At 42.3% G+C, this 26,057-nt stretch overlaps 1 protein-coding gene across 2 annotated transcripts in view; it reads left to right on the forward strand.

The window, feature by feature from the left end:
* F5 (coagulation factor V) overlaps positions 1–26,057 on the forward strand; it is a 58,190-nt gene that overhangs the window by 21,402 nt on the left and 10,731 nt on the right. For both annotated transcript variants that reach the window (XM_067546109.1, XM_067546110.1), the window contains exons 8-19: positions 3,294–3,471; positions 4,523–4,625; positions 6,350–6,561; positions 7,575–7,725; positions 9,141–9,353; positions 11,413–13,459; positions 15,780–15,954; positions 17,430–17,666; positions 19,278–19,488; positions 21,702–21,881; positions 24,889–25,005; positions 25,497–25,568. In XM_067546109.1, coding sequence (XP_067402210.1) covers positions 3,294–3,471; positions 4,523–4,625; positions 6,350–6,561; positions 7,575–7,725; positions 9,141–9,353; positions 11,413–13,459; positions 15,780–15,954; positions 17,430–17,666; positions 19,278–19,488; positions 21,702–21,881; positions 24,889–25,005; positions 25,497–25,568 — 3,896 coding nt within the window. The remainder of the gene's footprint in view (positions 1–3,293; positions 3,472–4,522; positions 4,626–6,349; positions 6,562–7,574; positions 7,726–9,140; positions 9,354–11,412; positions 13,460–15,779; positions 15,955–17,429; positions 17,667–19,277; positions 19,489–21,701; positions 21,882–24,888; positions 25,006–25,496; positions 25,569–26,057) is intronic.

Genomic DNA, 26,057 nt, shown 5'->3' on the forward strand with positions numbered 1-26,057 from the left:
CTAGATGACCACATCTGGTGGCATGACTTCATTTACCCATTCTATACTGATGTCTCCCAGTCCCATTCAGTGATATTTGCTTACTGCATCTCCAGCATCTTTTCCTAGATGACCTGCCTATTTAGTTGGGTGCAAATAGCAACCCAGGTTGTGTTTGTAAGATTGTTCATAGGTGGTTCTTGTAACTTTGAGTCCAGGAATTACAATTCCTGGGATGCACTGGGCGGAGGGAGGAGGAAGAGAAGGGAAGGAAGAATGTGAGGAAAGAGTGAGAGGAATAAACCTTACCTTTGCTATTACTGAGCTTTCCAAGTCTTCCTCAAATGGGTTCAGGTACAAAACAAACTGGCAATGAGCATACAAGAGCCATAGAGAAACAGAAATCTAACTTATCCAAGTGCCTTGTGATTCCTGCTGCTGTTGGTTCACTTGCTGCTCCCAGGGCAAGTCCACAGGCTTAAATCTTGCTGCTGTATGCACCTGCAGCTTGCTGAGAAGACCAATTTAAAGGGGGTAGTGCCTACTTTTTCCTAGCTGGCGTGTTCCTCTGCAGTTGTGAATATCCCCAACTGTACCATGAATATAGTTTTACAGGGCCAGTCAGCCATTTCTGTGACCAGAATTTCTTACCAGCTGATGCTTCTCTGCCTTTCTTTCTCAATTTACTGGATGTCTTCTGCTTGCTTCCACACTTATTACCATGACTCAAGTTCTGCCTCCACCGTTCTTACAATGATGCAAGTTCTGCCTCCGCTCCTATGGCAACAATGGAAGTCTTACTTCCAGGAAGTCTCTGGCTTCCAGGAGTCAGTGTCCTCTTTGTGACTCAGCCCTCCAGCGAGGTCACTATTGTGGTTTCACCTTCCGGAAGGTGAAGCGTATCAAGGTTCCTGCTCTCTAGCAGTCTTTCACTTCATTACCTCATGGTGCCACTCTTGCAGTGGCTGGAAGGGGAACCTGGGCTCACCTTCTACTCCAGGTTCTGGCTCAGGGACCCTCTACACAACAGCCAAGGTCCATTCCCTGCACCTTGCTGCCTTTCCCTGAGCTGCTTCCGTATTTCCTGGCCTTTCCCCACTCCTCTAGGTTTGCCAGTCTCTTCACTCCCTCCTCCCAGGGAGTAACTGTAGGCTAACTGCCTCTCTAGCCCCAATCGCACTTCCCTGCTCCCAGGAAGTGACTTGCAGATGACTTCTGGCTGCCTTCTCTGCTCCCAATTTCCTGTCTTTTGTAGAAGCCCTGCCTGTCCCTCACAAGTGAGGTTCTCTCTAATCTTGACCACCTTGTTGAGCCTACATTTCCGAGACTATGAATTCATCTGGCACATGATGGACATCTGGAGATGAGTCTAACCAAAAGATGACTGCGACAAGACTTCTGGTGGCTAGGGATGGACAAGCAAGTTGAGGAAATAAGAATTGTATGAGTTGTGCTAATAGTGATGTCACAGAAAACCTTCAGCCTCCCTCTCACACCAGTTCACTATCCTAATTGTCCATGGGAGAAACTGGTTCTTGACCTAATGGGAGCATTTGAAGATCAGCCTGTTACACAAAGATTTGTCATAGTAATGGTAGACTCTAATTCAAATTGGCCAGACGTTACATTCATGGGAAAGGTTACCACTGAATTAGTGAATAAGTTCACGTCATCAGTTTTTGCCCAAGAAGGATTTCCCAAGGAACTGGTAAATTGACAATGGAATGCAAATAACTTCTGCTGAAATGCAATACTACCTCAGTAGCAATGGTACCAAACACACAACCGTTTCTTTATACTATCCAAGAGCAAATGGTCTAGTTGAGAGAATGAACAGACTGGTGAAAAGAAAGTTTGCAACTTACCAGTTTGCAAGCGAGACCAGGGAAAGAAGCTTTACATGAAACAGTGTTTGCTTACAGGATCACTCCACATTTAACACGAGGAATATGACCCTTGAACTGTTAAGAGGACACAAGATTGATTCGTGACTTACTACCCGTTAAGAGATTACACATTCTCCTTTTTAAACCAAACCTTCTGATGAAACTATTCATGAATGTGTTAAGAACAAACAGAAGAAATATAGGCAACATGTAGCTTGTAAGAAAGGTGCTAAACCTCTCAGATTTCAAATGGGAGATTTTGTTCATTTGAAGCTGTCATACAAAGTCAGTAAAGAACGGTCAAGATATTCCTTTCCTTTACAGATAACAGAAATCTGAAAAGATTCTGCTGGATTAATCGATCAAAAGAAATGTAACATTTCAAGATTGTCTGTCTGTCTGCAGATCATCAGCTAGTAGCTGAAGAAAATGCTGATTTCCACCTTGGAACAGAGAACATTGATGACACCCATAATAATGAGGGACAATCTATAGCAGTAGGAATTGCTCCACTGCCTGGTTTGGTTCCTGCCTCCCCAGGTATTAGACATGTAAGACAAAGGAGACTGCCTAAAAGATTGGAAGACTTTGTTATTGGGCTCAAGTAATGATGGTCTGGAAGTAACTGTTTGAAGTTTTACAATGGTTATTCTAAAGGGGAAGGATGCATTGTATCTAGTTAGGTGCAGATAGCTACCCCAGCGGTGGTTGTAAATTTGTTCCTAGATTGTTCCTGTAGCTTTGAGTTCAGGAATTACAATTCCCAGGATGCACCAAAGGAAAGGGAGGATTGAGAGAAGAAGGAAAGGAAGAAGGTGAAAAAGGAAAGGAAGAATGTGAGCTCTGAAAGAGTGAGGGGAATAAACCTTAACTTGCTGTTATCAAGTGTCCCCAGTTTTCTTCAAAGGGGTTCAGGTACAACACAGCTCATACTAAAATACAGCTCCTCATCTTACTTCATAAACCCTACCTATTCTTAGCCATCATTGGGAATTCCACTTTCTTTGAAACCTTGATGTAATATTAATTAAGTCAAGTCTCTTGATTTGGATTCAGGATATCTGATTTCAATTTCTGGCTCTGCCACAGAACGTGAGACCTTAGGCAAGTCATTCACTTCCTCTGTGCCTCCTTTTCCTATTTGTAAAATGGAAGGAGTAATATTTTCTCTCTCCCACCCTTTTGTTTTTCTTGAAAATTTAGAAAGCCTCTGCCTCAAAGAGTTTAGCATAATGTGAACCCTGACCCGGGTTGGTTCTCTAGCTACTACTATAGTGCAAATCATAATCATCTATTTTATAGAGCTGTCTAATCTAGATCTGTTTTTCTCATGCAATGGAGCTTCTGCCATTTCCTGTGGGAGAGCATTCTACAGTCTAAAGAATCTCACCATTAAGATGATTGTATTGATACTTTTTTTTTTTCCAGGCAATATAAAGCTCAGTACTTGGACAACTTCTCAAATCTCATTGGGAAGAAGTATAAAAAGGCCGTTTTCAGGCAGTATGCAGATGCCAGCTTCAACAAGCGTCTGGAGAATCCCCGGCTCAAGGAAACAGGAATTCTGGGCCCTATTATCAGAGCTCAAGTCAGAGACACAATCAAGGTAAGTGGTGATGGCCAAGTCCAAAGACTGTATGTACTGTGGTGTAACTTACTTTAGGTGAGGTTGTATAAGAAACAGGTGGTATTGTATTCTTTTTATATCATTACATATTATTTCACAGAGTGGCCATATTTGAAGGCATGAGCACAAGGGGACAGAGTTAAGTTTTTGTCTTCTCTGCCATTCTTGACTTTGAGTGCTTGGTTTATCAGTCTTAACTTTGCATTGACATTTGCTTTTTGTAAAGAATATTTAGACTAGTTGGTCCAAAACTCCAACTCCAAATGCACTTGAACTTTGGGGAAGTTCAGGTCTATGTCTGAATTTTATGAACCCATGATCTCTACCTCCATTACTGTTTAGCTGTGTAAGATATATGTACTCATCTTCAAATGAAGCTAGAGAGCCACACAGTACTGACATGATGATGTTATGTTGTATGTTATGTTGATGTTATGTTGTATCATAGTGACATAAATGACTTGCCATCATCCTGAATTGATCCCTCACAAAGTTGCACAATCCTTAAATGCCCATGATGATTTTGTGGCTCTGCAACTGAGTTTAGTTCAGTGTTTCTCCTCTCTCTACCCAACTCCATTCTGGACGCAGGACCACAGAGCATTTCTCTTCCCTCTCCCTCCTCCTCGGTTCCTGGAAGCTGGGAAAGGGTGTGTTTTATCCTCTCTCTCCAGTTTTCACTGTTGGGAGGAATTTCAAGGGAACCTGGTGACTCCATTCTATGGCTCAGCGCACTCTCCATGGCTTCGGGTGCCTGGCAGTGTGGGAAGCTCTCCTGAGGACAGCATTCTCCCCATCTCCTGAGACCAGGCAGAGCAAGATGAATGCTAATCACTGTGCTCCACAGATGTTCATGTTGTAGTAGAGCTTCTGGTTTAACATCCCCAGATTTTTCTTTTAAGGAGTGTTTCTTCCCCTCAGCACTTTCAATGCTGAAATTAAGCAAGTTCCACTCTCACTAGGATTGGTAGTAATGTACCCAAACCGGAATTCACTGAATGCTGAACTCCTGCTTTCTGCATCTCCATAGATTGTGTTAAAAAATATGGCCAGTCGACCTTACAGCATTTACCTCCATGGAGTGACACTTTCAAAGGATGCGGAAGGAGCCACTGACCCTCTGAATTCCACAGGTCAGAAGATGTTCACATTTGCACAATATCAAAAGTGTTGTTTTGTCTAGGGTCTCCCTTTGGTTTTAAGAGGCCAGGTAGTTGATAAAGCCACAGGACAGGGAGACCTGGGTTCTGTTCCCAGCTCTGCCACGAACATGCTGTGTGATTTTTGGGCCAGTTGCTTCTCTTCTCTGTGCCTCAATTTCCCCATCTGTAAAATGAGGATTATGTTAAGTGCCCACTTTTGTGAAGTGCTTTGAGATCTATAGAGGAAAATGAAATGTAAATACGCTAAGCAGCAGCACTATTATTTTTAAAAATGGACTTAACTGTCTTGAGTAATTTTGTAATGTCTGCAAGTTTTGCCATCTCTCTGTTCACCCCCTTTTCCAGATCACTTATGAATAAATTGAAAAACACATGTCCCAGTACAGATCCTTGGGGAACACTGCTATTTACCGCTCTACTGTGAAAACTGACCGTTTATTCCTACCCTTTGTTTCCTATCTTTTAACTAGTTACTGATCCAGGAGAGGACCTTCCCTCTTATCCCATGACTGTTTACTTTGCCTTTTGGTTAAGGACCTTGTCAAAGGCTTTCTGAAAGTCTGAGTACACTATATCTCCATATGCTTTGCACAGTTTAATAGTAACAGAGGGGAAGAAATATTAGGAAGTATTAAAAGGCATAGTCAAGCAAAAAGAGAGAAAAATGTTTTCTCCTGTGAGCTGAAATGAGATGGCGCCGAAAGATAAGAAAGAGCAGGAGTGGCAGCAGGAAAAGGCATCAACAATGGCAAAACTACAATCTTGGATAGTGAGGGTGCTAGTGCGGGGCAAGCAAACAAAGGGACTACACAGAAATTAAGGGCTGTGAAATAAGCTATAGCCAGTCCATGGAGGGCTTTAAAGAAGGAAGAGGGAGATACTTTATTTCCTGATTCCTATAAGGAATGGGGGAGTCAGTGGATTTGTTCAAGGACAGGAGTGATGTGATTGGACTTCTTTGTATGAGTCAGACAGCAAGCAGCATTTGTGCAGCATTAACATCAGCTGGTTAGGTGCTGTTTTATGGGTGATTGTTGGGTATAGGAAGAATATAGTGGTTTGTGATAGAAATAGAATGGAGCTGGCTTTAGCCAGGATATATGTTAGAGCCAAGGCTGCTCCTTCTGAGTCTGCTTCCCCACCAGTGGGCAGCTCATTGTCACCTTAAAATGTCATAATTAAAATGTAGACTCTTCTGCCCTGGATATGAACAGTTCTTGTTCAACAATCCTTTGCCCTTCTCTAGTGTCTTTCATCCGTGGATCTCCGTGATTTACACACATAATTCGTTTAGCTTCAATGACAAGCCTCTAAAGTAAGTGGTATCATTCTCATTTAGCAAAAGGAACCTTAGCAGTCCGAAAACGCAGTGACATCTTGGTTCTGTGTTGCATTCTGCAAAGGACACGAAGTATTTCTCCAGGCTGTGATAAAGCTTTGGACAATCCAAGGCTTTAACTTAATAACAGAGCAGAGTTAAGGTTCTTTCTGCACTGCAAACAGCAGCTCTGTTGTAAGCCACTCATGGGACAACCATATTGGACTTCAAGTGTCTGAAGGCCAGATCATTAGCTAGCATAAACTGGCGAAGGAGCACTGACTTCATTGGAGTTATGCCAGTTTACACCAGCCACGGATCTGGCTCTAAGTTTGTAACTCATATTAATGTTTCTCTATTTTTATTGTTCCTTCAGACAACAGCACCCAGAGTAAAGCAGTTCAACCGGGGGAAACCTACACGTACAAATGGAGCGTTCTGCACACCGATCAGCCCACCGCAAAGGATGCGCAGTGTATAACGAGATTATATCATAGTGCTGTAGATGTAACCAGGGATATAGCCTCTGGGCTGATTGGCCCACTTCTAATTTGTAAAAGCGAAGCACTGGACAAGAGGGGTGTGCAGGTATAATCATGTTCTACAATCTCTGAGAGACGGAGGCTGCTGTCTAAGTGTATTATTTGAACTACAGGGGAATTTGGTTTCATTGATTGTCCCCTTAGAGAAAAGTCCTATAGAACTGAACAGGGATCAGGTCAATAGGCTTATTTAGAAATCACTCTAAAAACCTATAGAATGTCATAAGGAATGGGATCCTTTTGATAAGTTCTTTGAACCACCTTACAGAATTCTGTAGGTGAGACATCATTCTTCATTAAATTCTATAGGATAAGTCAAAACATCTAAACTAAGGGGATTATTTTCTATTAAATTCTATAGGATTTTTCCATAAGGGCTGCTTGCAGTGATAGTTTTAGCTGTGTGCTGGCATATTTGGCCCCTGATTTAGAATGATCACTGGGGCTTTCAGTTAGATCAGATTGCAAGGAATTTCTTTGCTTGTGCTTTGTTTGCTTGCCAAGACAAGAAAGAATTGCAAAATCCTGGTTCTATATACCACCTAAATTTCCTCCCTTTCTCCCTGTGTACCTTCAAACTCTGGGGAAGTCCTGACCCCAGTCTATCATAGATAGGTTTAACCTAGGTCTGACAACCGCAGACACAAATCCAGAAGCATTGCAAAGGGGTTGCTGGGAGAATTCTTCCACTTCCCCTCTGTTAGGGGAAAGGAAGGAATCTACTTTGACAGTGGCTCAGAAACCAACCTGGGGTGAGTGGAAGCAGTGACTAAAGCACCTGCTCAGACAGCAACAGGTGGGCTACTAGGGGGAGCCCAGCTCACAGCAACAATGCTAGTAGATGGTCCAGTGTCACACAGTGAGTCAGCTGCAGTGCTAGGAATGGGACCCAGGCGTCCGGAACCCCAGTCTCCTGCTCTAACCACTGGACTGTGGTTCTGTTCTCTTGAATGGACATTTTGCCTCGGGAGGGATGGCGGGATCAGGCCCTTAATATGCCCCACTGTGTATCAGTTAGCTGTTTGCAAAACTTACCATGCCATGTCTGCTGTCTTTCAGAACAAGGCGGATGTAGAGCAGCAGACCGTGTTTGCCGTCTTTGATGAAAACAAGAGTTGGTACCTAGAGGATAACATCAAACAGTACTGCAGCAACCCCTCCAGCGTTAAAAGGGATGATCCCAAGTTCTACAGGTCTAACGTAATGCACAGTGAGTGGGAAACTAGGTCCAAGTTTGCAAAAGATCATGTGAGCGCAAGTACCCAGATGGGAGCTTATTGTGAGGTGCATGGCAGGCATGGGAATGTCCCAAGTGACAGAAAATGGCCCCTGAGATCACGTGTGCTGAAGAATGGGAAAGCACAAATGAGCAACGTTCTGGTTCTGGCTTCCAGGATCTGCTAGTTCCAGAATTGCATAGGACATGATTAGGGCAACGTAAGCACAAACAAACTCATCATGAGTTGGGCAAGTGTAAACCAAGAAGGGAAAGTGACAATGGTCTCTCAGCAGTCCTGCATGGATTTCTGGTCCACCAACTGCAGTCTATTGAGGCAGCACTTGGAGGTGGGGGGTTAGAGGTATCAGTGACTGTGGGAGACAGAGAGGCAGGGTACCTAGGTGAGGGAGGTGTGTAGACGTTGGTATAGAGCCTGGCACAGGGGAATGGGTACCCAGGGGTGAGGGGCTGGCAGGGTTCCTGGGATGGTGGCTAGGAACAAACAGTGATGCTGCACCTGTTTGCCCTGGGATGGATGGATGGAGAGAGGAATCAGGAGGGGCAAAGGGAGGGATGTTGAGAAGAATCCAGAAGTTAATCAAGCAGCTGCATGCCTCATACTGCATGCTTTTGAGTTTGGGGCAAGCTGCAGCTATTAGCATGGAACTAAGCAATGTGTATGTCTTAATGAGTCTGTTAATTTGACGTTTGGGGGGGCATGGCTGCACCGCCATAGGTGGGGCCTCAGCGCAATGTGGTTCTGAAATGCTGACTACTCAGGGCACAGCACAAGGAAATCAGGAGGGAGCATGTGGTCCAGTAACATATAGAATAGCAGAGCAGCCAGAGACACTGCTAATGCAATGCTAGCCTCTGGGGTTTCTTCCAATGTTTGACTCTAGCCTGTGAATCTCAGCACGTGTCCTGAAGGGAGATGGCCTCCCACAACAGTTGGTGACTATGGTTGCAGAAGCACTAGGAGCCCATTTCTCATCCTCCCCTGTACCCATGGCCCAGGTCACCTGCAGGCCTGTGTTATACAGAGAGGAATGCAGAACCCAGAAATGAAAATGACTACTAGTCTCTTTCCACTGCTAGCTAGCTGAGAGAAATGCACAAAAGAAATAACTTTTAAAGAATATTTTGTTTGAATTCTTTCACCAGTACAGTATGACTAGGAACATAGGTAAGAGCATTTTATTTTAATATATGATCTTTTTAACCTAATGGTGTCCCTTCAAATGAAAGTGACTGGATTGCAGTCCCATTTCATTAAAGTGCCAATAATCTTTCTCTGTCTGGATGCAAAGATGTGTCAGTTCCATCCCTGATGTCACTCCACTGAAGGCATGAAATTGGTGAGGCTTTAAGGTACAGCAAAAGCGCATCTTTTGCTTTTCTTTTAGCAATAAATGGCTACATGTCCGACAGCACTGAAATCCTGGGATTTTGCCACAACGAAGTTGTGCAGTGGCACGTCTCCAGTATTGGCACGCAGGATGAGGTAGTATCCATACGCCTTTCTGGTCACTCTTTCTCGACTCGAGAGAAGTATGAGGATGTACTGAATCTTTTTCCCATGAGTGGAGAATCGGTCACTGTAGAAATGGACAACACAGGTAAGTGGCAGGACTGTTATGTTTATTTAATGATCTGCTAAGAGATTTTATATCTAGGGTCCATAAGGACTCATAAAAATAGAAAAGCTTTGTATAAAGTGCATATATAATTTCAGCCCATCTAAATTTTTCCTTAGATTACAGCAAGAGTGGTTGATACACATGGGGCATACACATGCTGGCTGCACATAACATAGCAGTGCTGTAGCATATGCTAAACTTATTGATTATTCTGTTTTGCTTTTGAGCACCGCCCCCAAAAATCTTAACTGTGGCACTAGTTGTATAAGTGTCATTTGAGGCACAGTGTTGAAGTTCTCTAAGAATCTATAGAAATGAAAAATGTCTACATCTAAAACCTGTTCTCCCTTCTGCATCCAGAAAGGAACATCCTGACAGTGTCCCCTTTTCCATAGCAAGAGCTTACTCTGGCAGCAGAGAGGGCATGTGGTGTAGGGAACCCCTATGTCTGCTCTAGTCTACTGTAGTATATGTAGCTTTCCACTGGTGTTAACCACCCTAGGCTGGTTAAAATGGTCTTATGGCCAAATTATACTGGCATCACTGAACAAAAGGGATGCACACGTGTCAGGATCTGGCCCACCAGTCATTTAGGAGTGAAAGAATGTCAGCACTACCAGACTGAATCAAACCAGTTGTCCATCTCATTCTAGTATTCTGTCTTTGAGAGTAACCAGTACCAGATGCTTTAAAGGAAGGTGGAAGAAATCCCATAGTGTGGACAATTATGGAATAACTTGCCTAAAAAGGAAGTTTCTTCCTAATCCCAGACTTGAGTGACTGATTTATGCCTTGAAGTAGAAGGTTTTAGATCCCTTAATACTTTTTATCCTCTTTAAAGTACCTGTGAATGTTTTCTTTATCTATATAATGGCTAGTTCTCTGGATCCTACTAACTTCTTGGCTCTAGTGATACCTTCTAGCAGTGAGTTCCACAGGCTAATTATGCATTGTGGGTATTTTTAAAAAGGAGAAATGTTTACTTGAAGCTGGAAACCTCCATCAGACATAACAGAAGTCTCCAGACTCTTATTTTTGTACTTCTTCAACATTTTTTTGTTTTAGTATGTGATCACCCCCATCCTTCCCTAGATCATCTTTTCCAGTTCTTTTTAAATGTGTTCATTATTGTTGCCTTTGGAAATACTTTAAGGAAAGTAATGCAATTCTATGTCTCTTAAAAAAAGAGGAGGTAGAAAATTACATCTGGCATCTTTTTCAGGTAAAAGCCATTTTTTCTCAATCTCTGCCATGTTTTATTCTAGGGCATACCATAAAAAGCAAAGAACCTGAGTCAATGGAGTTTCAGTGAATAGTGTTTTAGTATTCAAATCCTATTCTGTATGCACCAATTTGATAGTGAGACAACTTTTCAAACCTGGGAGCATAGCAGATCATCCAAAATCTAGTCTTTGGATGCCCTGGTTGGCATTTTGGTGCACTATGTCCATTTATTCTCATGTAGGCCAATCTGGAGATCCAAATGTAGAATTTCACTGTCCTATTAAAGACCTTCACCCATCCAGAGGATTTTAAAGTATTGAAACATATGTGGTTTTGAAATGGTTTTAAATGCCTATGAGGATTTTTATCATGATCAATATTCTCTTATCTTTAGGTCTATAAGCATAACGCAAAAGATGGGACCCAACCCAAACACCCAGTTCAAACTTTGCGAAGTTTGGATCCCTATCTAAACTTCCCACCCGACCCCTTGTTTCCATCTAGTTTTGGTCTCTTATCTACTTTTTGAGTTGTACCAAAAACCTGGATCCAGACAACCCTAAACTTTAGGGAAGTTGAGATGTAAATCTGTCCCTGAACTTTGAGTCAGTTGTATTCAGTATTAGTGATTTATTACTATGCTAGCACCTAGGAACCCTAATCAAGGACCAGAGCAATATTGTGGTAGGTGCTGTATAGACTAATAACACAAAAGAAAGTCCCTGACATAGAGAATTTACAATCTAGATAGGACATGACAAGCTGGGGTCAAGCTCTACAAATAATACGTTGTATACTTTTTTTTCAATTGCAGGTACCTGGCTCTTTGCATCCTGGGGGTCCCCAGAGATGAACCATGGCATGAAGCTGAGATTTAGAGATGCCAAATGTGAAAAAGATGTAGATTTTTATTCTGATGAGGATGTTCCGTATGATGTCCTTGATTTCTCCTTTGAGAAGGTTAAAAATGTGCCTGCAGCCTCACACCAAACGGAAGGGGAAACAGAAGAAACATCAGAAGAAAAACAGGAAACTTCTGATGATTCTGATTACCAAGATGATCTGGCCTCAATTTTGGGACTTCGGACATTTGGGAAGAAATCAATGGTCCAGGAAGAAATGTATAATCTTACTGCTCTGGCCATAGATGAGAACTTTAACACCAGCAATAAGAGTGCTGATGTGACTACTGGCTCAGATCTGCCATTCATGGAGAACCGTGATACCTTGGACACTGATGAGCGCTGGGAAACTCAAAGCACTGCTCCTCTCCCAACTGAGGCGGGGTCACTCCACACAAATTACACATTGGCAGCAGAAAAATATTCACTTCCTGTCAACACAACAGCAGTAAGTCCTGACTTTGTATCCGAGGCTGGAAACCAAAGTGACTATGAAGCAAATCACAGTCAGATGTCACGGAATTATGACAAAACACTTGAAGATGAACTTCTGAGGACCAGAGAAGAAGTGCAAACAAAAGATGCAGCAGAACTCTTAGCTGACAGAGGGGACAGCATAAAGTCATCTTTTTCAACACTTAATTCAGAGGAACCAGGAGAGGAAAGTTTGGGAAAAGAATATAATTTCAGCAGAAAGAGGAAAAGGCGAGACCAGCTGGAGACGACATTTTATGCCGTTAAAAAGATGCTTGCCCTCTTAAATCATACACAGCAAAATAAAAGTCTCTCCTCTCTTGGCAACACCAGTTCAGACAGAGCACCTCTCTCTGCTCACCATGCAGAGACTATCTCCAGTTCACATATGTTAGGAACTGACCAACTTCCAAATGAATATGATGAGGACCAGGATGTGGAGGAGGAGGAAACCAAGAAAGAAAATGCTGAATTTCCCAAACATTCAGATAACTTGACTTTTGCTATGGGACACAGGGCAGAAAACAATGAATTAAACATGTTCAATCTCTCTGAATTAGAACTACTCAAAGATAAAGAAGAAGGAAATTTTACTCTAGATTATGCATCAGATATCTTAATTCCTGCTCCCAGCCCACTGGTGGTAAAGGATATGATGGAAGAGCTATCACCGAGGGGCATGAAGAACTATCACCGAGGTGCATCTAAAATTATGAATGAGAAATGGAATTTGGTCTCTGTGAAGGAGAGTTATCGGATGGAGACAAATTCAGCTCAAGCTACTGATAAATTACAGAATGGTTCCAGAAATGCTACAATGCCTACAGGAGATCTCATTTCCATGAATAAGAAGCAGCAAGGGGAATACAAAGGCTACTCACAGCTCACGGAAGGTAAAGGGAAAATAAGCAGCAAGCATATAACTCTGAAAGGGAAAGAGAGAAATGTGAATGGCACCTTGAGTACATCAGTGACTCTCATCAAGACCCGAAGGAGGAAAAAGAAGGATAATCAAAAGTACAGTAGTCTCTCGCTGACACCCAGAGGTGTGAGACCCCCAAAGGTACCCGGAGAGCAAAATCACACACTATCGACCAGCGAGGCCAACCACACAGTATCCCTTTGTGAGGCCAACAGTACAGCATTGCCAAGTGAGGCCAACCGCACAGTTTTTCCAAACGGGGATAACTACACGCTGACCCCAAGACAATTTAAGCCAATCATCATAGGGCTTCCCAATGGGAATGGGGACTACAAGGAGTATATTCCAGGAGGCTCGGACAGTGAGGAAATTGCAGATTACTCATATCCATATGCCTACGTAGAATATGATGACCCATACACAACGGACTCTAGATTCAACATTAATAACGTCCGTGACCCTGATGACATTGCTGTGCACTATCTACGTAGCAGAGGGAACATGAGAAGATACTACGTTGCAGCCGAGGAGGTCTTCTGGGACTATGCGGGATTAAAGAAAAGGTTGGCCCAAATTCTTCCTCTCTCTTGCCACGCACCTCACACTCTGTTGCTGAATAACAAGCCACTGATTCAGACAGCTATCCCAAAACAAAGCTACTGTTGTTGAAGAGTTAAAAGATTTCTTAATCACACAAGTGCTGTTCACTTTAACAGTCTGTAATTCAGGAAACCTGGGTTTAATTCCCTGCTCCATCACAGACTTCCTGTGTGACCTTGGGCAAGTCACTTAATCTCTCTGTGCCTCAGTTCCCCTTCTGTAAAATGGGGATAAAGCCCTTCCCCACAAAGCCCCTGTGAGGTAGGGATAAACACATTAAAGATTGGGAGGCGCTCAGATACTATGTAATGAGGCAAACATCAGTACCTCAGCTAGGTATTGAAGTGTGCGTGGATGGGATGGTTTCGGGCTTAGTCAAGAGAGAGAGCCTGTAGGTTGCCAGTTTGAATCCATCTTGGGTAGGTAGGGACTTCGGTGGAGATTTTCAAAGTGACCTAGGGGATTTTCAATGGAACTGGGTGCCTTAACACCCCTAGGCCCTACTGAAAATTCCAGCCTTATAGTTCCCACCATCTGAAGTTGATTCAATCACCAGTACAAAATGGGTTGTTCGGGTCTCAGTCCAGTTTCCAGCAGACAAGTGTCCACATCATGCAAACCACTACCACCGTAGATGATTCTAATTAACCCTCTTGTTGCTAGTCTTAGCAGAGATCAAGAACTGATTGGACCACCGCTTATGAGCCCCAAATTTGAGATGTTCGCCTTTTGTTTTGATTTTGAAAAAGTGGCTTTATTCCACACCAACAAGAATTTGTAATCCTGTTCTTCTGAGACAAAAATTCACCCTGTTAGAAATTTGAAATTTCATTGCGACAAAGATCAATGCTCACATGCAAAACTACAAGTAATTTCATATTTCTGTGCAAAATCTGCCTCTTTTTCTACAATTGCTACCCACAAAAATATTTGCACAGCCTGAGTTTTCATTGTCAGGGTGATTAGGACGTGAGTAGAAATCGTTTCACTACAGCAAATTCAGTCTCTGAATTGTGTATTTTTCAAATTGATGCTTCAGGCTACTTGACAATCTTGTCTATTTCCCCCTTCTCAACATTCCGCATGCTTCATCTTTACCTTCATCATTTATATTTGCAAGCGTGCCCAGAGGGCTCTGTTGATTTCTCCATGTGTGAAAATCCTGAAGCTCAAATACTGAAATCATTTACCCTGTGTGGGGCAGATACTCAGCTGATATAAATGATCATAGCTCTGCTGAAGTCAATGGAGCTATGACAACTTCCCCTCCACCCACCGCCTTACGATCTGTCCCTGGATTTTTGGAAGAGTTGAGAATAGAACCTACATCTCCTGATCCTCAGGCCTCTGTGCTAGAGGAGCAGTGCTTTTTCCATTAAGAGTACACGTTTACTCAGTCTCCAACAGCAAGCCTTCTAAGCACAGGCCAACAGACTTAGGCTTGTGCTAACACTATAAAAATAGCTGTGGAGACAGTGCTTTGAAGTTGCAGCATGGGCTGGCACTTGGTCTCTGACTCCCCCCGCCTGAGGCTTCAAAGCCCGAGCCACGTCTACACAGCTATTTTCAGTTCGGTAGTGCAAGCCCAAGTCTTTTGACCAGGGCTGGGAGGCTCGCTGCTGTGTGCTGTGTAGATGTACCTTAGGTGACTATGATGGACTAAATGCCTATTTCTCCACAGATTCGTTGCATTTTGAAATGTGGTTGTGATCAGATGGCAAATGTGAAAAGGTGACACCTTCTCACCGAGCTGTCAGCATCTCTTCCGCATACGGGCTCTGAATTCTAGCTGATAACTAATTCAATCCATTACTTGCCTTAGCTCTCCAGAGCCAATATATCTGTGGGAGAGCAAGCTGTATTCTTAGTGCCTCACTAAAAACTCTCTCCTGAATTCAGATTCAGTTTCTTATGGGTGATGGCGTAAGAGGCACAAAGAGCACAGATGGATTTGCAGATAGTAGAGAAAGTTTTCATCACTGGTGGTTAGAAAAACTATCTTAGGATTTGAAAACTGCACAAATTTGGTGTGCAATCTCTGAGGAAAAAATGGAATCTTGATATCATTTTTGTAGTCACTTTAATACTCTGGATCATACATTTTCAGTGTGAATCACTGACATTTATGCTGATTTTTTTTTGCCTCCAAAGTATTCCAAGTGTAAATGTAATTGTTTCTCAGACTGTATCTTGAGGGGTTTTCATGTGTAGACCTTTAATTTTCATCATAACGGGAATTGGAAAAACTGACATCTTGTGTTCTTTCATTGGTCATTCCCTCAGCATAATGAGGAATGACAGAACCAACCAGGAAGGGGGCAACACCATATACAAAAAAGTGATTTTCCGAAGCTATGTGGATAGTACCTTTACAACTCGGGAGGCTGAAGGAGAATATGAAGAACACCTGGGTATCCTTGGTCCTGTTATCCGGGCTGAAGTGGATGATGTCATCCAAGTAAGTCAAGGGTTCAAGGGTTTGGTGCATTAAGGTTTCTTACGAGGATCTGAAGGGACTGAGCTAGAACTGGTTGAAAGATATCAGTCATTTTTGGTGGGAAATTTTGTAAAAAAAAAAAAATTTTTTTTTCTAAATTTCACACCAAAAAGGTTTTGTCTTTAACACAAAACCAAAAAGTGAGAGGAAATTCTTTTTCAAAAACATTTTAGTTCTAAAAAAATGTGGTCTTCAAAAACCAAAGGATTTTTACCCAAAGCTCAACTGAAACATGACATTTCTTACTGAAAAATTTGTTTTTCAATGAAAAAACTGAAAATGTTTGCATTTCTCCGAGAAACCATTTTCTGTCTAAAAGATATTTTGATATAAAAATGTTGATCGGTTCTAGTGTAAATGTAACTCACAGGTCAGTTTGTGTTACAGGTCCCGCTCTATGCCAATTCTCAGAGGAAATGAGTTGTTACTCTCCCTCCTCCCCCGGCTGTGGCGCTCAAGCTGTAACTACTCGTGCTTTTACCTCTGGAGGTCTCCACTTCAGTCCCTGCATGATGGCCAAGATGCTGGCCATCACTTAAATGCTAAGGATGATACAAGGGATTATAACTAGTAGTAACAGGGGAATATTGCGAAAGGAAACACTTCCTAGGAACGAGATCTTTGAGGCGGTGGAACAGTCTTCCCCAAGAGAAGTGGTTCCCATCTCTTGGGACTTAAACCTGGGCAGTATATTAGAATATTTACTGTAAGGAACGTGTTGACCCTTAGTGGGATGGCCCAAGTGGCACATGGCAGAACTCACTGCTCTCTAGCTTCTTTGACGAGGCTCCCTATTACGTAAAGGGAACAGATGAGTTACATAAAAATCAGGAGCAAGAAAAGGGGAGACAAAAGCCAGCCCCAGTCTTGGAACTCCATGCTCTGAGTGGGGGAGAAAAGACAAGCTCCCTGCCCTGGCAGTCCACCTCTGGGATGAGGGAGATGCATCGCAGAGAAACTCCCATTGACATCAGTTGGAATTACATACACAGGGTTCCAGTATTACTGTAGAACTAGCTTGTGCTCCTGTCTAACACAGCCACCCAATGATGTCGGAGGGAATAAAGACTCCCTGTCCCCCTTATGCAGCCCATGTTAGGCCTGCCTGGAATTGGGGTACTCATGGGAATGCAGGGGCTGCTACCAAGATGCTCCTTCTTGGGAATAGTGCTGGAAAAGGGGCAGGGAGGAGGCAGAGACATTACCTTGCTCTCCACATCCTGACTAGCTGTGCACCGGGGAGTCTGCTGCACCTCATAAAGATGTGTCAGGAGTTACACTCCCCATTTCCAGCCAGGCATAGTCTAGGCCATAATCAATAGATAAATCTGAATCCTGAATTTTGTACCTTACACCGTTCATGGATGTTTTATGCCTGGGGTTTTGGTTTGGGCCCAAATCTGCTAATCAAAAATCTGCCTATATTTATTTTCTAGGTTCATTTTAAAAATCTGGCTTCCAGACCATATTCCCTCCATTCCCATGGGCTTTTCTATGAGAAATCCTCTGAGGGAAGCAGTTATGAAGATGAGTCTCCAGACTGGCTCAAAAAGGATGATGCAATTCAGCCCAATGACACCTATACCTATGTGTGGTTTGCAACCAAGCGGTCCGGACCTGTACAACCTGGAGCAGCCTGTAGGTCCTGGGCTTATTACTCTGGTGTAAGCCCGGTAAGGAAATCTAAGCAGAATGGTGTTAGAGTCTGTTAGATAACAGCTACGTCTTGCTGTTGGAATACCAGCTTCACAGCACTTTGGATTGCTTCCTATTCTCTTTGGACCTGATTCGCCACTCTCTTGTTCCTCGTCTAGTCATTTATGCCTGTGCAAAGTGAATATAAATTGCTGCCACTAGCATGAGTGGATGGAGAATTCTGATTTGGTAGCATTTCATAGCCACTTTGCATAGAGTTCAGTACCTACACAAGGCAATGGGGAATCAGGCCCTCATCCCAAATGTAGGGCCTGATCCAAAGTCTTTCTATGGAGTTCAGTAGACTTTGGATCAGGCCCTTAGTTAGAAATGTAGCATAGCTGAAAGATTCTCCCAGCCTCCAAGTTTGCTATGTGATGTGCAAATACATCTTGGATCTGGGTTCCTCATTTATAAAATGGGACCTTTCCCCCACATCACTGGGGTGTTGAAAATTTAGTATTTAATAAAGCCTCACTTCTGTACTTAGTAAATTGGTTGAAATAATCATTAAAAATGGAATAATAAAAGAACTGGAAGATCACGGTATGATAGGGTCTACCCAGCCTGGCTTCTGTAAAGGAAAGCTATGTGTCATGAATCTGTTAGAATCCTTTGAATGTGTCAATAAAATAGTGGATAAAGCAGCATCAGGTGGCATATTTTATATAGACTTTCAAAACACTCTTGACAAGGTCATGCAGAGAAGGCTATTAAAGAAAGTAAGTAGTCATAGAATGGGAGGCTGAGGATCATCATGGATCAGACACTGGTTAAAAGAGCCATTTAACAAACAGTAGGAATAAATGGTCAATTTTCATGATGTCAGAAGGCTAACAGCAGGGAGTCACAAGATTGTACACTAGATCCAGTGTTCAATATATTTTTTAATGACCTGAAAAGCGGGGGCAGGGAGTGAATCATGAGGTAGCAATATCCATTGATGACACTGTTATTTTAGGTTAGCCAAGTCCAGAGAAGACTGTGAGGAACGTCAGAAGGACTTAACCAAGCTAACTGAATGGGCAACATTATGGTAGATTAAGTTCAGTGCTGATATATGCAAAACAATGCATATTGGACAGAAAAAGTTAAACTACTTGACCGTATCATTTCAGGAAAGATACCTGAGCATCGCTGCAGACAGCTCAGTAAAAACCTCAGCTCAATGTGCTGCTGTGGTCGAAAAAACAAACAAAATGTTAATATGCATATGGAATAGGATGGGGAAAAATACAGAAACTATTATAATGCTATTATATAGCTCAGCGATGCAGCCTCCTCTGGAATACTGTTGCAGAACTGGCCACCCATCTCAAAAAGGATATTGCAGAACTAGACAGGGCTCAGAGACTGGCAGCATAAGTTATGGGGCATTAAAAAACATGGAAAAAAATCTGGCACTGGCCACTGTTGGAGAAAGGATGGTCTTTGGGTCTGATCCACTCTGGCCATTCCTGTGCCCCGGTGTTAACGTTTGTAAGGCAAAATCCTCAAATGAAAACCCCTGTGACTGTGCAAATTGTTGTTAATGATGTATTTTGGGAAACCCTAACTCTTACTTGTAATTTGTATTTATTGCCTTCCAGGAGAAAGATATTAATTCTGGCTTGATTGGTCCAATCTTGATCTGTCGAAAGGGAACCCTCAGTGCGATTAGCAACAGGCCAATAGATACCCGAGAGTTTGTCCTGCTTTTTATGGTCTTCAATGAAGAGAAAAGCTGGTACTTTGATAAACATTCCAAAAGGACTTGCAATGAGAAGACCACAGAAGTGCAAAAATGCCATAAATTTCATGGTACTAATGTTTCCCTTTGTCAGTTATCCACACTGGGAGAGGAGAGGGAGGAATTAAAAATACCTCAACCCAGTCGCTCTTGGTGCATTTGCATCTTTGCGCGCACACATCATTTGTATACACATTTTGCACTATCCCTTTTGCATATAAAAATAGAATCTGTGTATACAGACTAGATCTAGTTTGAAATTTTTAACAAAAACAGGAAAAAGGAGGTTTAAAATTTTCCAGAGAAAATTTTGACTTTTTGCAAAAAAAAAAAAAAAAAATGAAGTTTTCGGCTTTTGGACAGGAAGCTTTCAATTGTGGGCTGAAAACCATAAACTCTCTGCTTCAGTTTTTCAACAAAAAATTGAAGTTTTCCATGGAAAGCAGAATCTTTTTGTGAGAGAGTTCATTTTTTAAAAAAAATTAATTTTCCATCAAAAAGTAGTTTCATGGGAAAGTTTTCAGCCAGGCCTACCAGAGACCCCATGTGCTCTCTTTTGGCAATAGAGCTGATAGGAAAATTTCAGTTGAAACAATTTTCTGTTGGAAAACGCTGTTCTGATTACACCAAAATTGTTTGCAAAATTTCATCGGTTTTGATTAAATTCACACAAAAATACATTTTTTGGTTCTGTTTCAGAAAAGCTTTGAAATTTCCCATGAAACAAAAATTCCAAGTTTCAGTCAGCTCTAATTAGCACAAATGGGAATTGTGTATATAGGGAGGATTTTCAGATGTGCTCAGCACCCACAACTGAGGCTGGCTCTTCAGAAGAGTTCAGCTCCACTTAGGTACCAAAAGAAGTGGCCAGTTATTCCAAAAAGCTCAGTACTTATCAGCTCTCATTGACAACAGTGAGAGCTGTTGGTGCCACACATGTTTTTGAAAATTTGATCACTTCCTTTGGGTGCCTAAATGGGAGAGCTCTTTTGGAAACCTGGCCCTTAAGTACTAGAATTCCTGTGAACAAGTGATCATATGCAAAAAAAATCACACATGCAAAAATGGAAGCCACATTTTGAAAACGAGGTTCCTAAAATCAAGTATGAGTCAGACGTATTGTCATTAATAGAATCAGTTTTATTGTATTCAAGTCCCCATGCTCTACAGAATGCTGTGCTTAAATCCTGTGGCCTAGTCTCTGAATTCTCTGGCATTCTGGTGCAGCAGACTGTGAATTTTGTGGCACTATCATTTAAATGTGAAAAACGGAGTTTTTTCTGAATTTAATATGGAAATGAATGACAGCAATACAGTAACTCCTGTTAGTTTATTTTAATATTAAATCCCCCCAACTGAGAAGATGTGAGAGATGGTTTGGGATTAGGATAAGCGCATTTGCTGGATGTTTCCACTAAAATGATCAGTAGTGAAATAGCTAACAAAGTTGACATTTAAATCATCACCTTTACATTTTGGAATCAATACACTATTGAGATGAAGTGGATAGTTCACTCATCTCAGAGCCATTGCTTTAGGCAGACTACTCAGGCAGACATTTTGGGATTGCTTAACACTGGGTTCATGTTTTCTAGATTTCCCCCCCCCCCCCCCGAGCTGCAACACCCACTTGATTCCCCTTAAAGGGTCACTATCAATTTAATTTAAGCCCCCCTAATATAGGCTTTATGGGATTGGTTTGGTTCACAACCTTAATATGAATCAAGCTGGCCGCATATTGGACTCGAGCAGCTAAATTCCATCACTATCTACCTTTAACTGTTCAAAAGTCTCTGGGGCTTTTGTTAATTTTGTTTCTACCAGGAAGGTAGAAAGCATTCTCACTTATTTGAATGACCAGCAACTTCACTTGCAACAACACTTACCGTATTTCCCCATGTATAAGACGCACCTTTTTTCGAAAAATTTGGGGTCTAAAAACTGGGTGCGTCTTATACAGTGGTTTTAGATTTTTTTACTGTAATACATTTTTTTTTCAAATTTTGGGCCCCAAAATTAAGGTGCGTCTTATACATGGGAGCGTCTTATACATGGGGAAATATGGTAGTTCATTAACGGAGAAGGTCATTATTATATGTTGACACTAGAGATTGGCATGGACCGGGACACCAGATCTGAAGCTCTATAGGCTTATGAGACTTTTAGATCTAGATCCAGTCTGCATCCTCTGGTCCAACTCTAGTTGACATCTTTGCTGTTTCTCAGCTGGCATGTGTTAGCAGTTTCTTCCATCCCTTGTGAATATATTTTTTTTTCTTTTCAGCCATTAATGGGATCACATACAACTTGCAAGGGCTGAGGATGTATAAAGATGAACTGGTCCGATGGCATTTGTTGAATATGGGCGGGTCAAAAGATATTCACGTGGTTCACTTTCATGGTCAGACCTTCACAGAACATGGAGTCCATGGGCATCAGCTTGGTGTCTACCCTCTTCTTCCAGGTACATATCAGATCAGTGTATTGTCCTTCATACTCATAATTAGAAGGCTACGCCCGACACTTGGCAATGCTGGAGTGACCCTCCTAAAGTCCAGTGTCATTCGATCAGCAGAAGCAGAAATTGGCTTGTGCCCAGTAGGACAGGCTAGCTGTTCATTTCCTGTGAGGTCAGAAAGGACTTCCCCAGCACCATTTACCTCATTGAGTGGGGAGGTGGAGAGGAGGCAACTCTCCTCTGAAATGTAAGATACTGGGCAAGGTTGGATACAGGATATGGGAGTGCATGGACTGATGTCCTGATCAGGCATAGCAGGTTTGTGTAAGGGAGATGGGGGTGGGAGGCAGTGTTGTCCAGTGCAGAGGGCACTGGATTGGGGTCTATTCCCAGTTCTACCACTGACCTGCTGTGTGTGAACATGGGTCAGTCTCTTCTCTTCTCAATTTCCCCCATCTGCAAAATGAGGACAGTGTTGATTTCCCTTTGTAAAATGCTTGGAGACGTGTGGCTAGAGAGCTTATTATTCATACTGGAAAGAAAGAACCTATGAATAACTAGTGACTAATCACAATAGAACTCTTTTGTTGCCATCAGAATGCTTTTGATACAGTCCCATATGACATTCCCATTACCAAACTAAAGAAATTACTATACAGTGGGTGCATGGCTCACTATCAAACTGGGAGGATGTATCTAGTGGGGTATTGCAGGGGTCAATCCTGGGTCCAGTATTAGTCAATATTTTCATTAGTGACGTAGATAATGGAGTGGAGAGTATGCTTGTAAAATATGTAGATGGCGTCATGCTGGGAAGGGTTCAGACATTTTGGAGGACAGGATTAGAATTCCAAATGACCTTGACAAATTGGAGAATTGGTCTGAATTCAAGAAGATGACATTCAATAAAGACAAGTGAAAAGTATTTCACTTAGGAAGGAAAAAATCAAATGCACAACTACAAAACGGGGAATAACTGTCTAGGTGTTAGGACTGCTGAAAAGGATCTGAGGGTGATAGTAGATCACAAATTTAAAATGAGTCAACGATGTGGTGCAACTGTGATATCATTCTGGGGTGTATTAATCAGGAGTGTCATGTGTAAGGCATGGGAGGTAATTGTCCTGCTCTACTCAGCAGTGGTGAGGCCTCACTGGAGTACTGCATCCAATTCTGGGCCCCACACGTTAGGAAAGATGTGAACACACTGGAGACAGTCCTGAGGAGACCAACAAAAATGATAAAAGGTTTAGAAAAACTGATCTATGAGGAATGGTTAAAAAACCTGGGCATGTTTAGTCTTCAGAAAAGATGACTGAGCAGGACCTGATAACAGTCTTCAAATATGTTATATGTTTATAAAGAGGATGTTGACCAATTGCTTCCCACTGAAGACAAGCCAAGAAGTAATGGGCCTAATCTGCAGCAAAGCAGAATTATGTTGGGTATTAGGAAAAACTTTCTGACTCTAAGGGTAGTTGAACTCTGAAATAGTCTTCCAAGGGAGACTGTGGACAAACACTGATCAGGGATGGTCTAAATTTATTTGGTCCTGCCACAGCACATGGACCTGGACTTGCTGACTTCTCAAGATCCCTTCTAGCCCTACATTTCCATGATTCTATGAAAAATATGCAACAGTGCAGTCTTGATCCGCCACCATTACTAACGCTGAGCAGTACCATAGTTCACAGGCAGTGCCACTGAAGTCAGAGGGACTACTCATGGACTGAGATGCTGCTCAGTGTAAGGCAGTCAGAATCTGGCCTGTTAAGATTATTATATATTTTATACGGTGTCACAAAGAGAACGTCCTACACTGTAAAAAATGACAAGTAAAAAATGACAATCTAAGTGAGGCTACAGAACTGCTGGGCCTAAAGAGAAATTAGATGAGCTATAAACGCTCATAAGAACACATGATCTGCTCAATTACACACTATGCCAACCGTTCTCATTCCAAAAGTGTTGCTGTCATGTGCATCCGTATTTATTTGTGCAGCACTGTCAGCCCCAAGCATTCAGAAAACAGGAGAGGAGCTCCACCCAAAATCAGGATATTGTCTTAAAAATCATGAGAGTGTAAAAATGATAAATATTGGGTTCTTTGCATTTGGGGATTTTGAGCCTTTGGAGTTCACATTTTCAAGCTTTCCTCCACAACTGTAAGAGTAGCAAATGCCCCTTTGTTTTAAGCAAAAGCTGAGATTCTTGTCATGTCAGGACCTGGGGTTTTATGAAAAACACCAAATATTGCAAGAGTCACAATAAATCATGAGAGTTGGCAGCACTGTAGTATTGAAAGCAAACAAAAAAACAAAAAGACCCCTGGGGTTATGCAATGTTTAGGTGGAGATTTGCATTGTGTAATTCAGGACATTGGGGCAGATTCTAAGCTGTGCCTTCAGATTCTGAAATGCACAAGCAAAAGGATTAGCAGGGACCCGATCCTGTGCACACCCCTGATGCTGGGGCCTGTCGGGGTGATGGGAGCAGCATAAGGGCTGACTCTTGCACCAGAGGAATTCTGGATGGCCTGTTGTGGCTCCTTTACAACTCTTACACAATGCCAGAACAGTGGCTGGAGCAGGGGCCAGCATCAGCCCCTCAGAGTTACTGTTGCCACAGCATGAATCTGTGTAAAAGGTTTGGTCATTCATTACGTGACCATACAGCACGTACTGTGTACGCAGTATTACACAATATGTGCATGCGTCCAAGGTTATGTGAAAAGGCAAATTTTAAAGCGGTGAAGTGTGGATTCAGATCTGAACTTTAGATTCTAGCAAGTCTTTAATTAGAACCTGTTTATTCAGAGGAGAATGAGGTTAGTGATACCTGCTACTTTTTCCAATGGGTACAGGATATTTGACTCTCACTCTGTCAGGCCACCAGAGATGGGTAGGATAGGCTTTGGTTTAATATCCAGTCTCACTGTTCTGTATCAGCCAATCTCCTGCTAACATTTCAATAGATTAGCTGTGATTCTTTTTTCCCCCTCTCTCTTTTAAAGGCTCATTTCGAACTATTGAAATGACACCACCAAAAGCTGGCATGTGGCTTTTAGACACCGAAGTGGGGGAATATCAGCAAGCTGGAATGCAAGCGTCCTTTATTGTTGTAGAAAAAGGTACTGAATCTAACCGTAATAATTCTAATATACAGGATTCTCATTATAAAATTCTCTCTCGCCCTTTCAGGGAGTATTTAAAGTAATTGTTGTTGGGCGTGGGACAGTAATGACTGAATATAATCTGAATCGAGGACACGCCTGTGTTATAAAGGGGGAGCTCATGGAATGATTATAGTAAATTGAATTTAAAAGAAGTATTATATAGCATTCAGAGCACTAACTTTACAGTAGTTGTTTCCTTAAAATAACCCATGAATCCCTAATTGAGGAAATTGATTGCAGAGCTGTATTTGGCCCTGTGGACATATAAATCTCTTTTTTACAATGATGAAATCCCAAACATGCCCTATTGGGAGTTGGAGCAAAGGGTGAGCTCATCAAAAAGGCCCAGCCAGCCCTTCAGAACATGATTCGGAATGACTCTCTTTTTTCAGATAAGTTATGGAATGCAGCTCATCAGTAATCAAACATTTCTGTGTTCTCTCTAGAATGCAAGTTACCAATGGGCCTAATGAATGGACTTATCCTTGATTCACAAATCAGCGCTTCTCAACACATACGTAAGTTTAAACACATGGCTGAAGAATATTTTGTTTGAGAAGGTCAGACATGGTCTTCAATAATAAGACTTTTTGCAATTCTAGAGTCTCTCTGCCTCTTTGTGTCTCATGCAACTTTTCTTACTGGATCATTTCAGTAATTAACAGACTTCAGAAAGCTCTCTGGTTCTGCAGGCCCAGAGTCGGAGCAGGATTGAGCCATCCAAAGCCATATGTACACTGCAGAACCTAACCTGGCATAGCTATGCCAGTGGAGCACCCTAGTGGAGATGCAGCATAAAATGGCAGAAGGCGTTCTAGTGGGATAGCTACACCGCCTCCCTGAACAGCACCAGCTATACCTACAGAAACACTTAGGGGGAGAGGTTGCCAGCATAATTGTAATTTCCCTCTTCCCCCAACCAATAGAACTATACCGACAAAACTTAGCTGTGTAGACCAGGTAGTCTCCTGACAGTGGGACAGGCTTTTCTGCTCCTCCTGTTCTGT

This window comes from Emydura macquarii, unplaced genomic scaffold (genome assembly GCF_026122565.2).
Source record: "Emydura macquarii macquarii isolate MOO-44397 ecotype Brisbane River unplaced genomic scaffold, CSIRO-AGI_Emac_v2 contig_1119, whole genome shotgun sequence".
NCBI classification, from domain to species: Eukaryota; Metazoa; Chordata; order Testudines; family Chelidae; genus Emydura; species Emydura macquarii.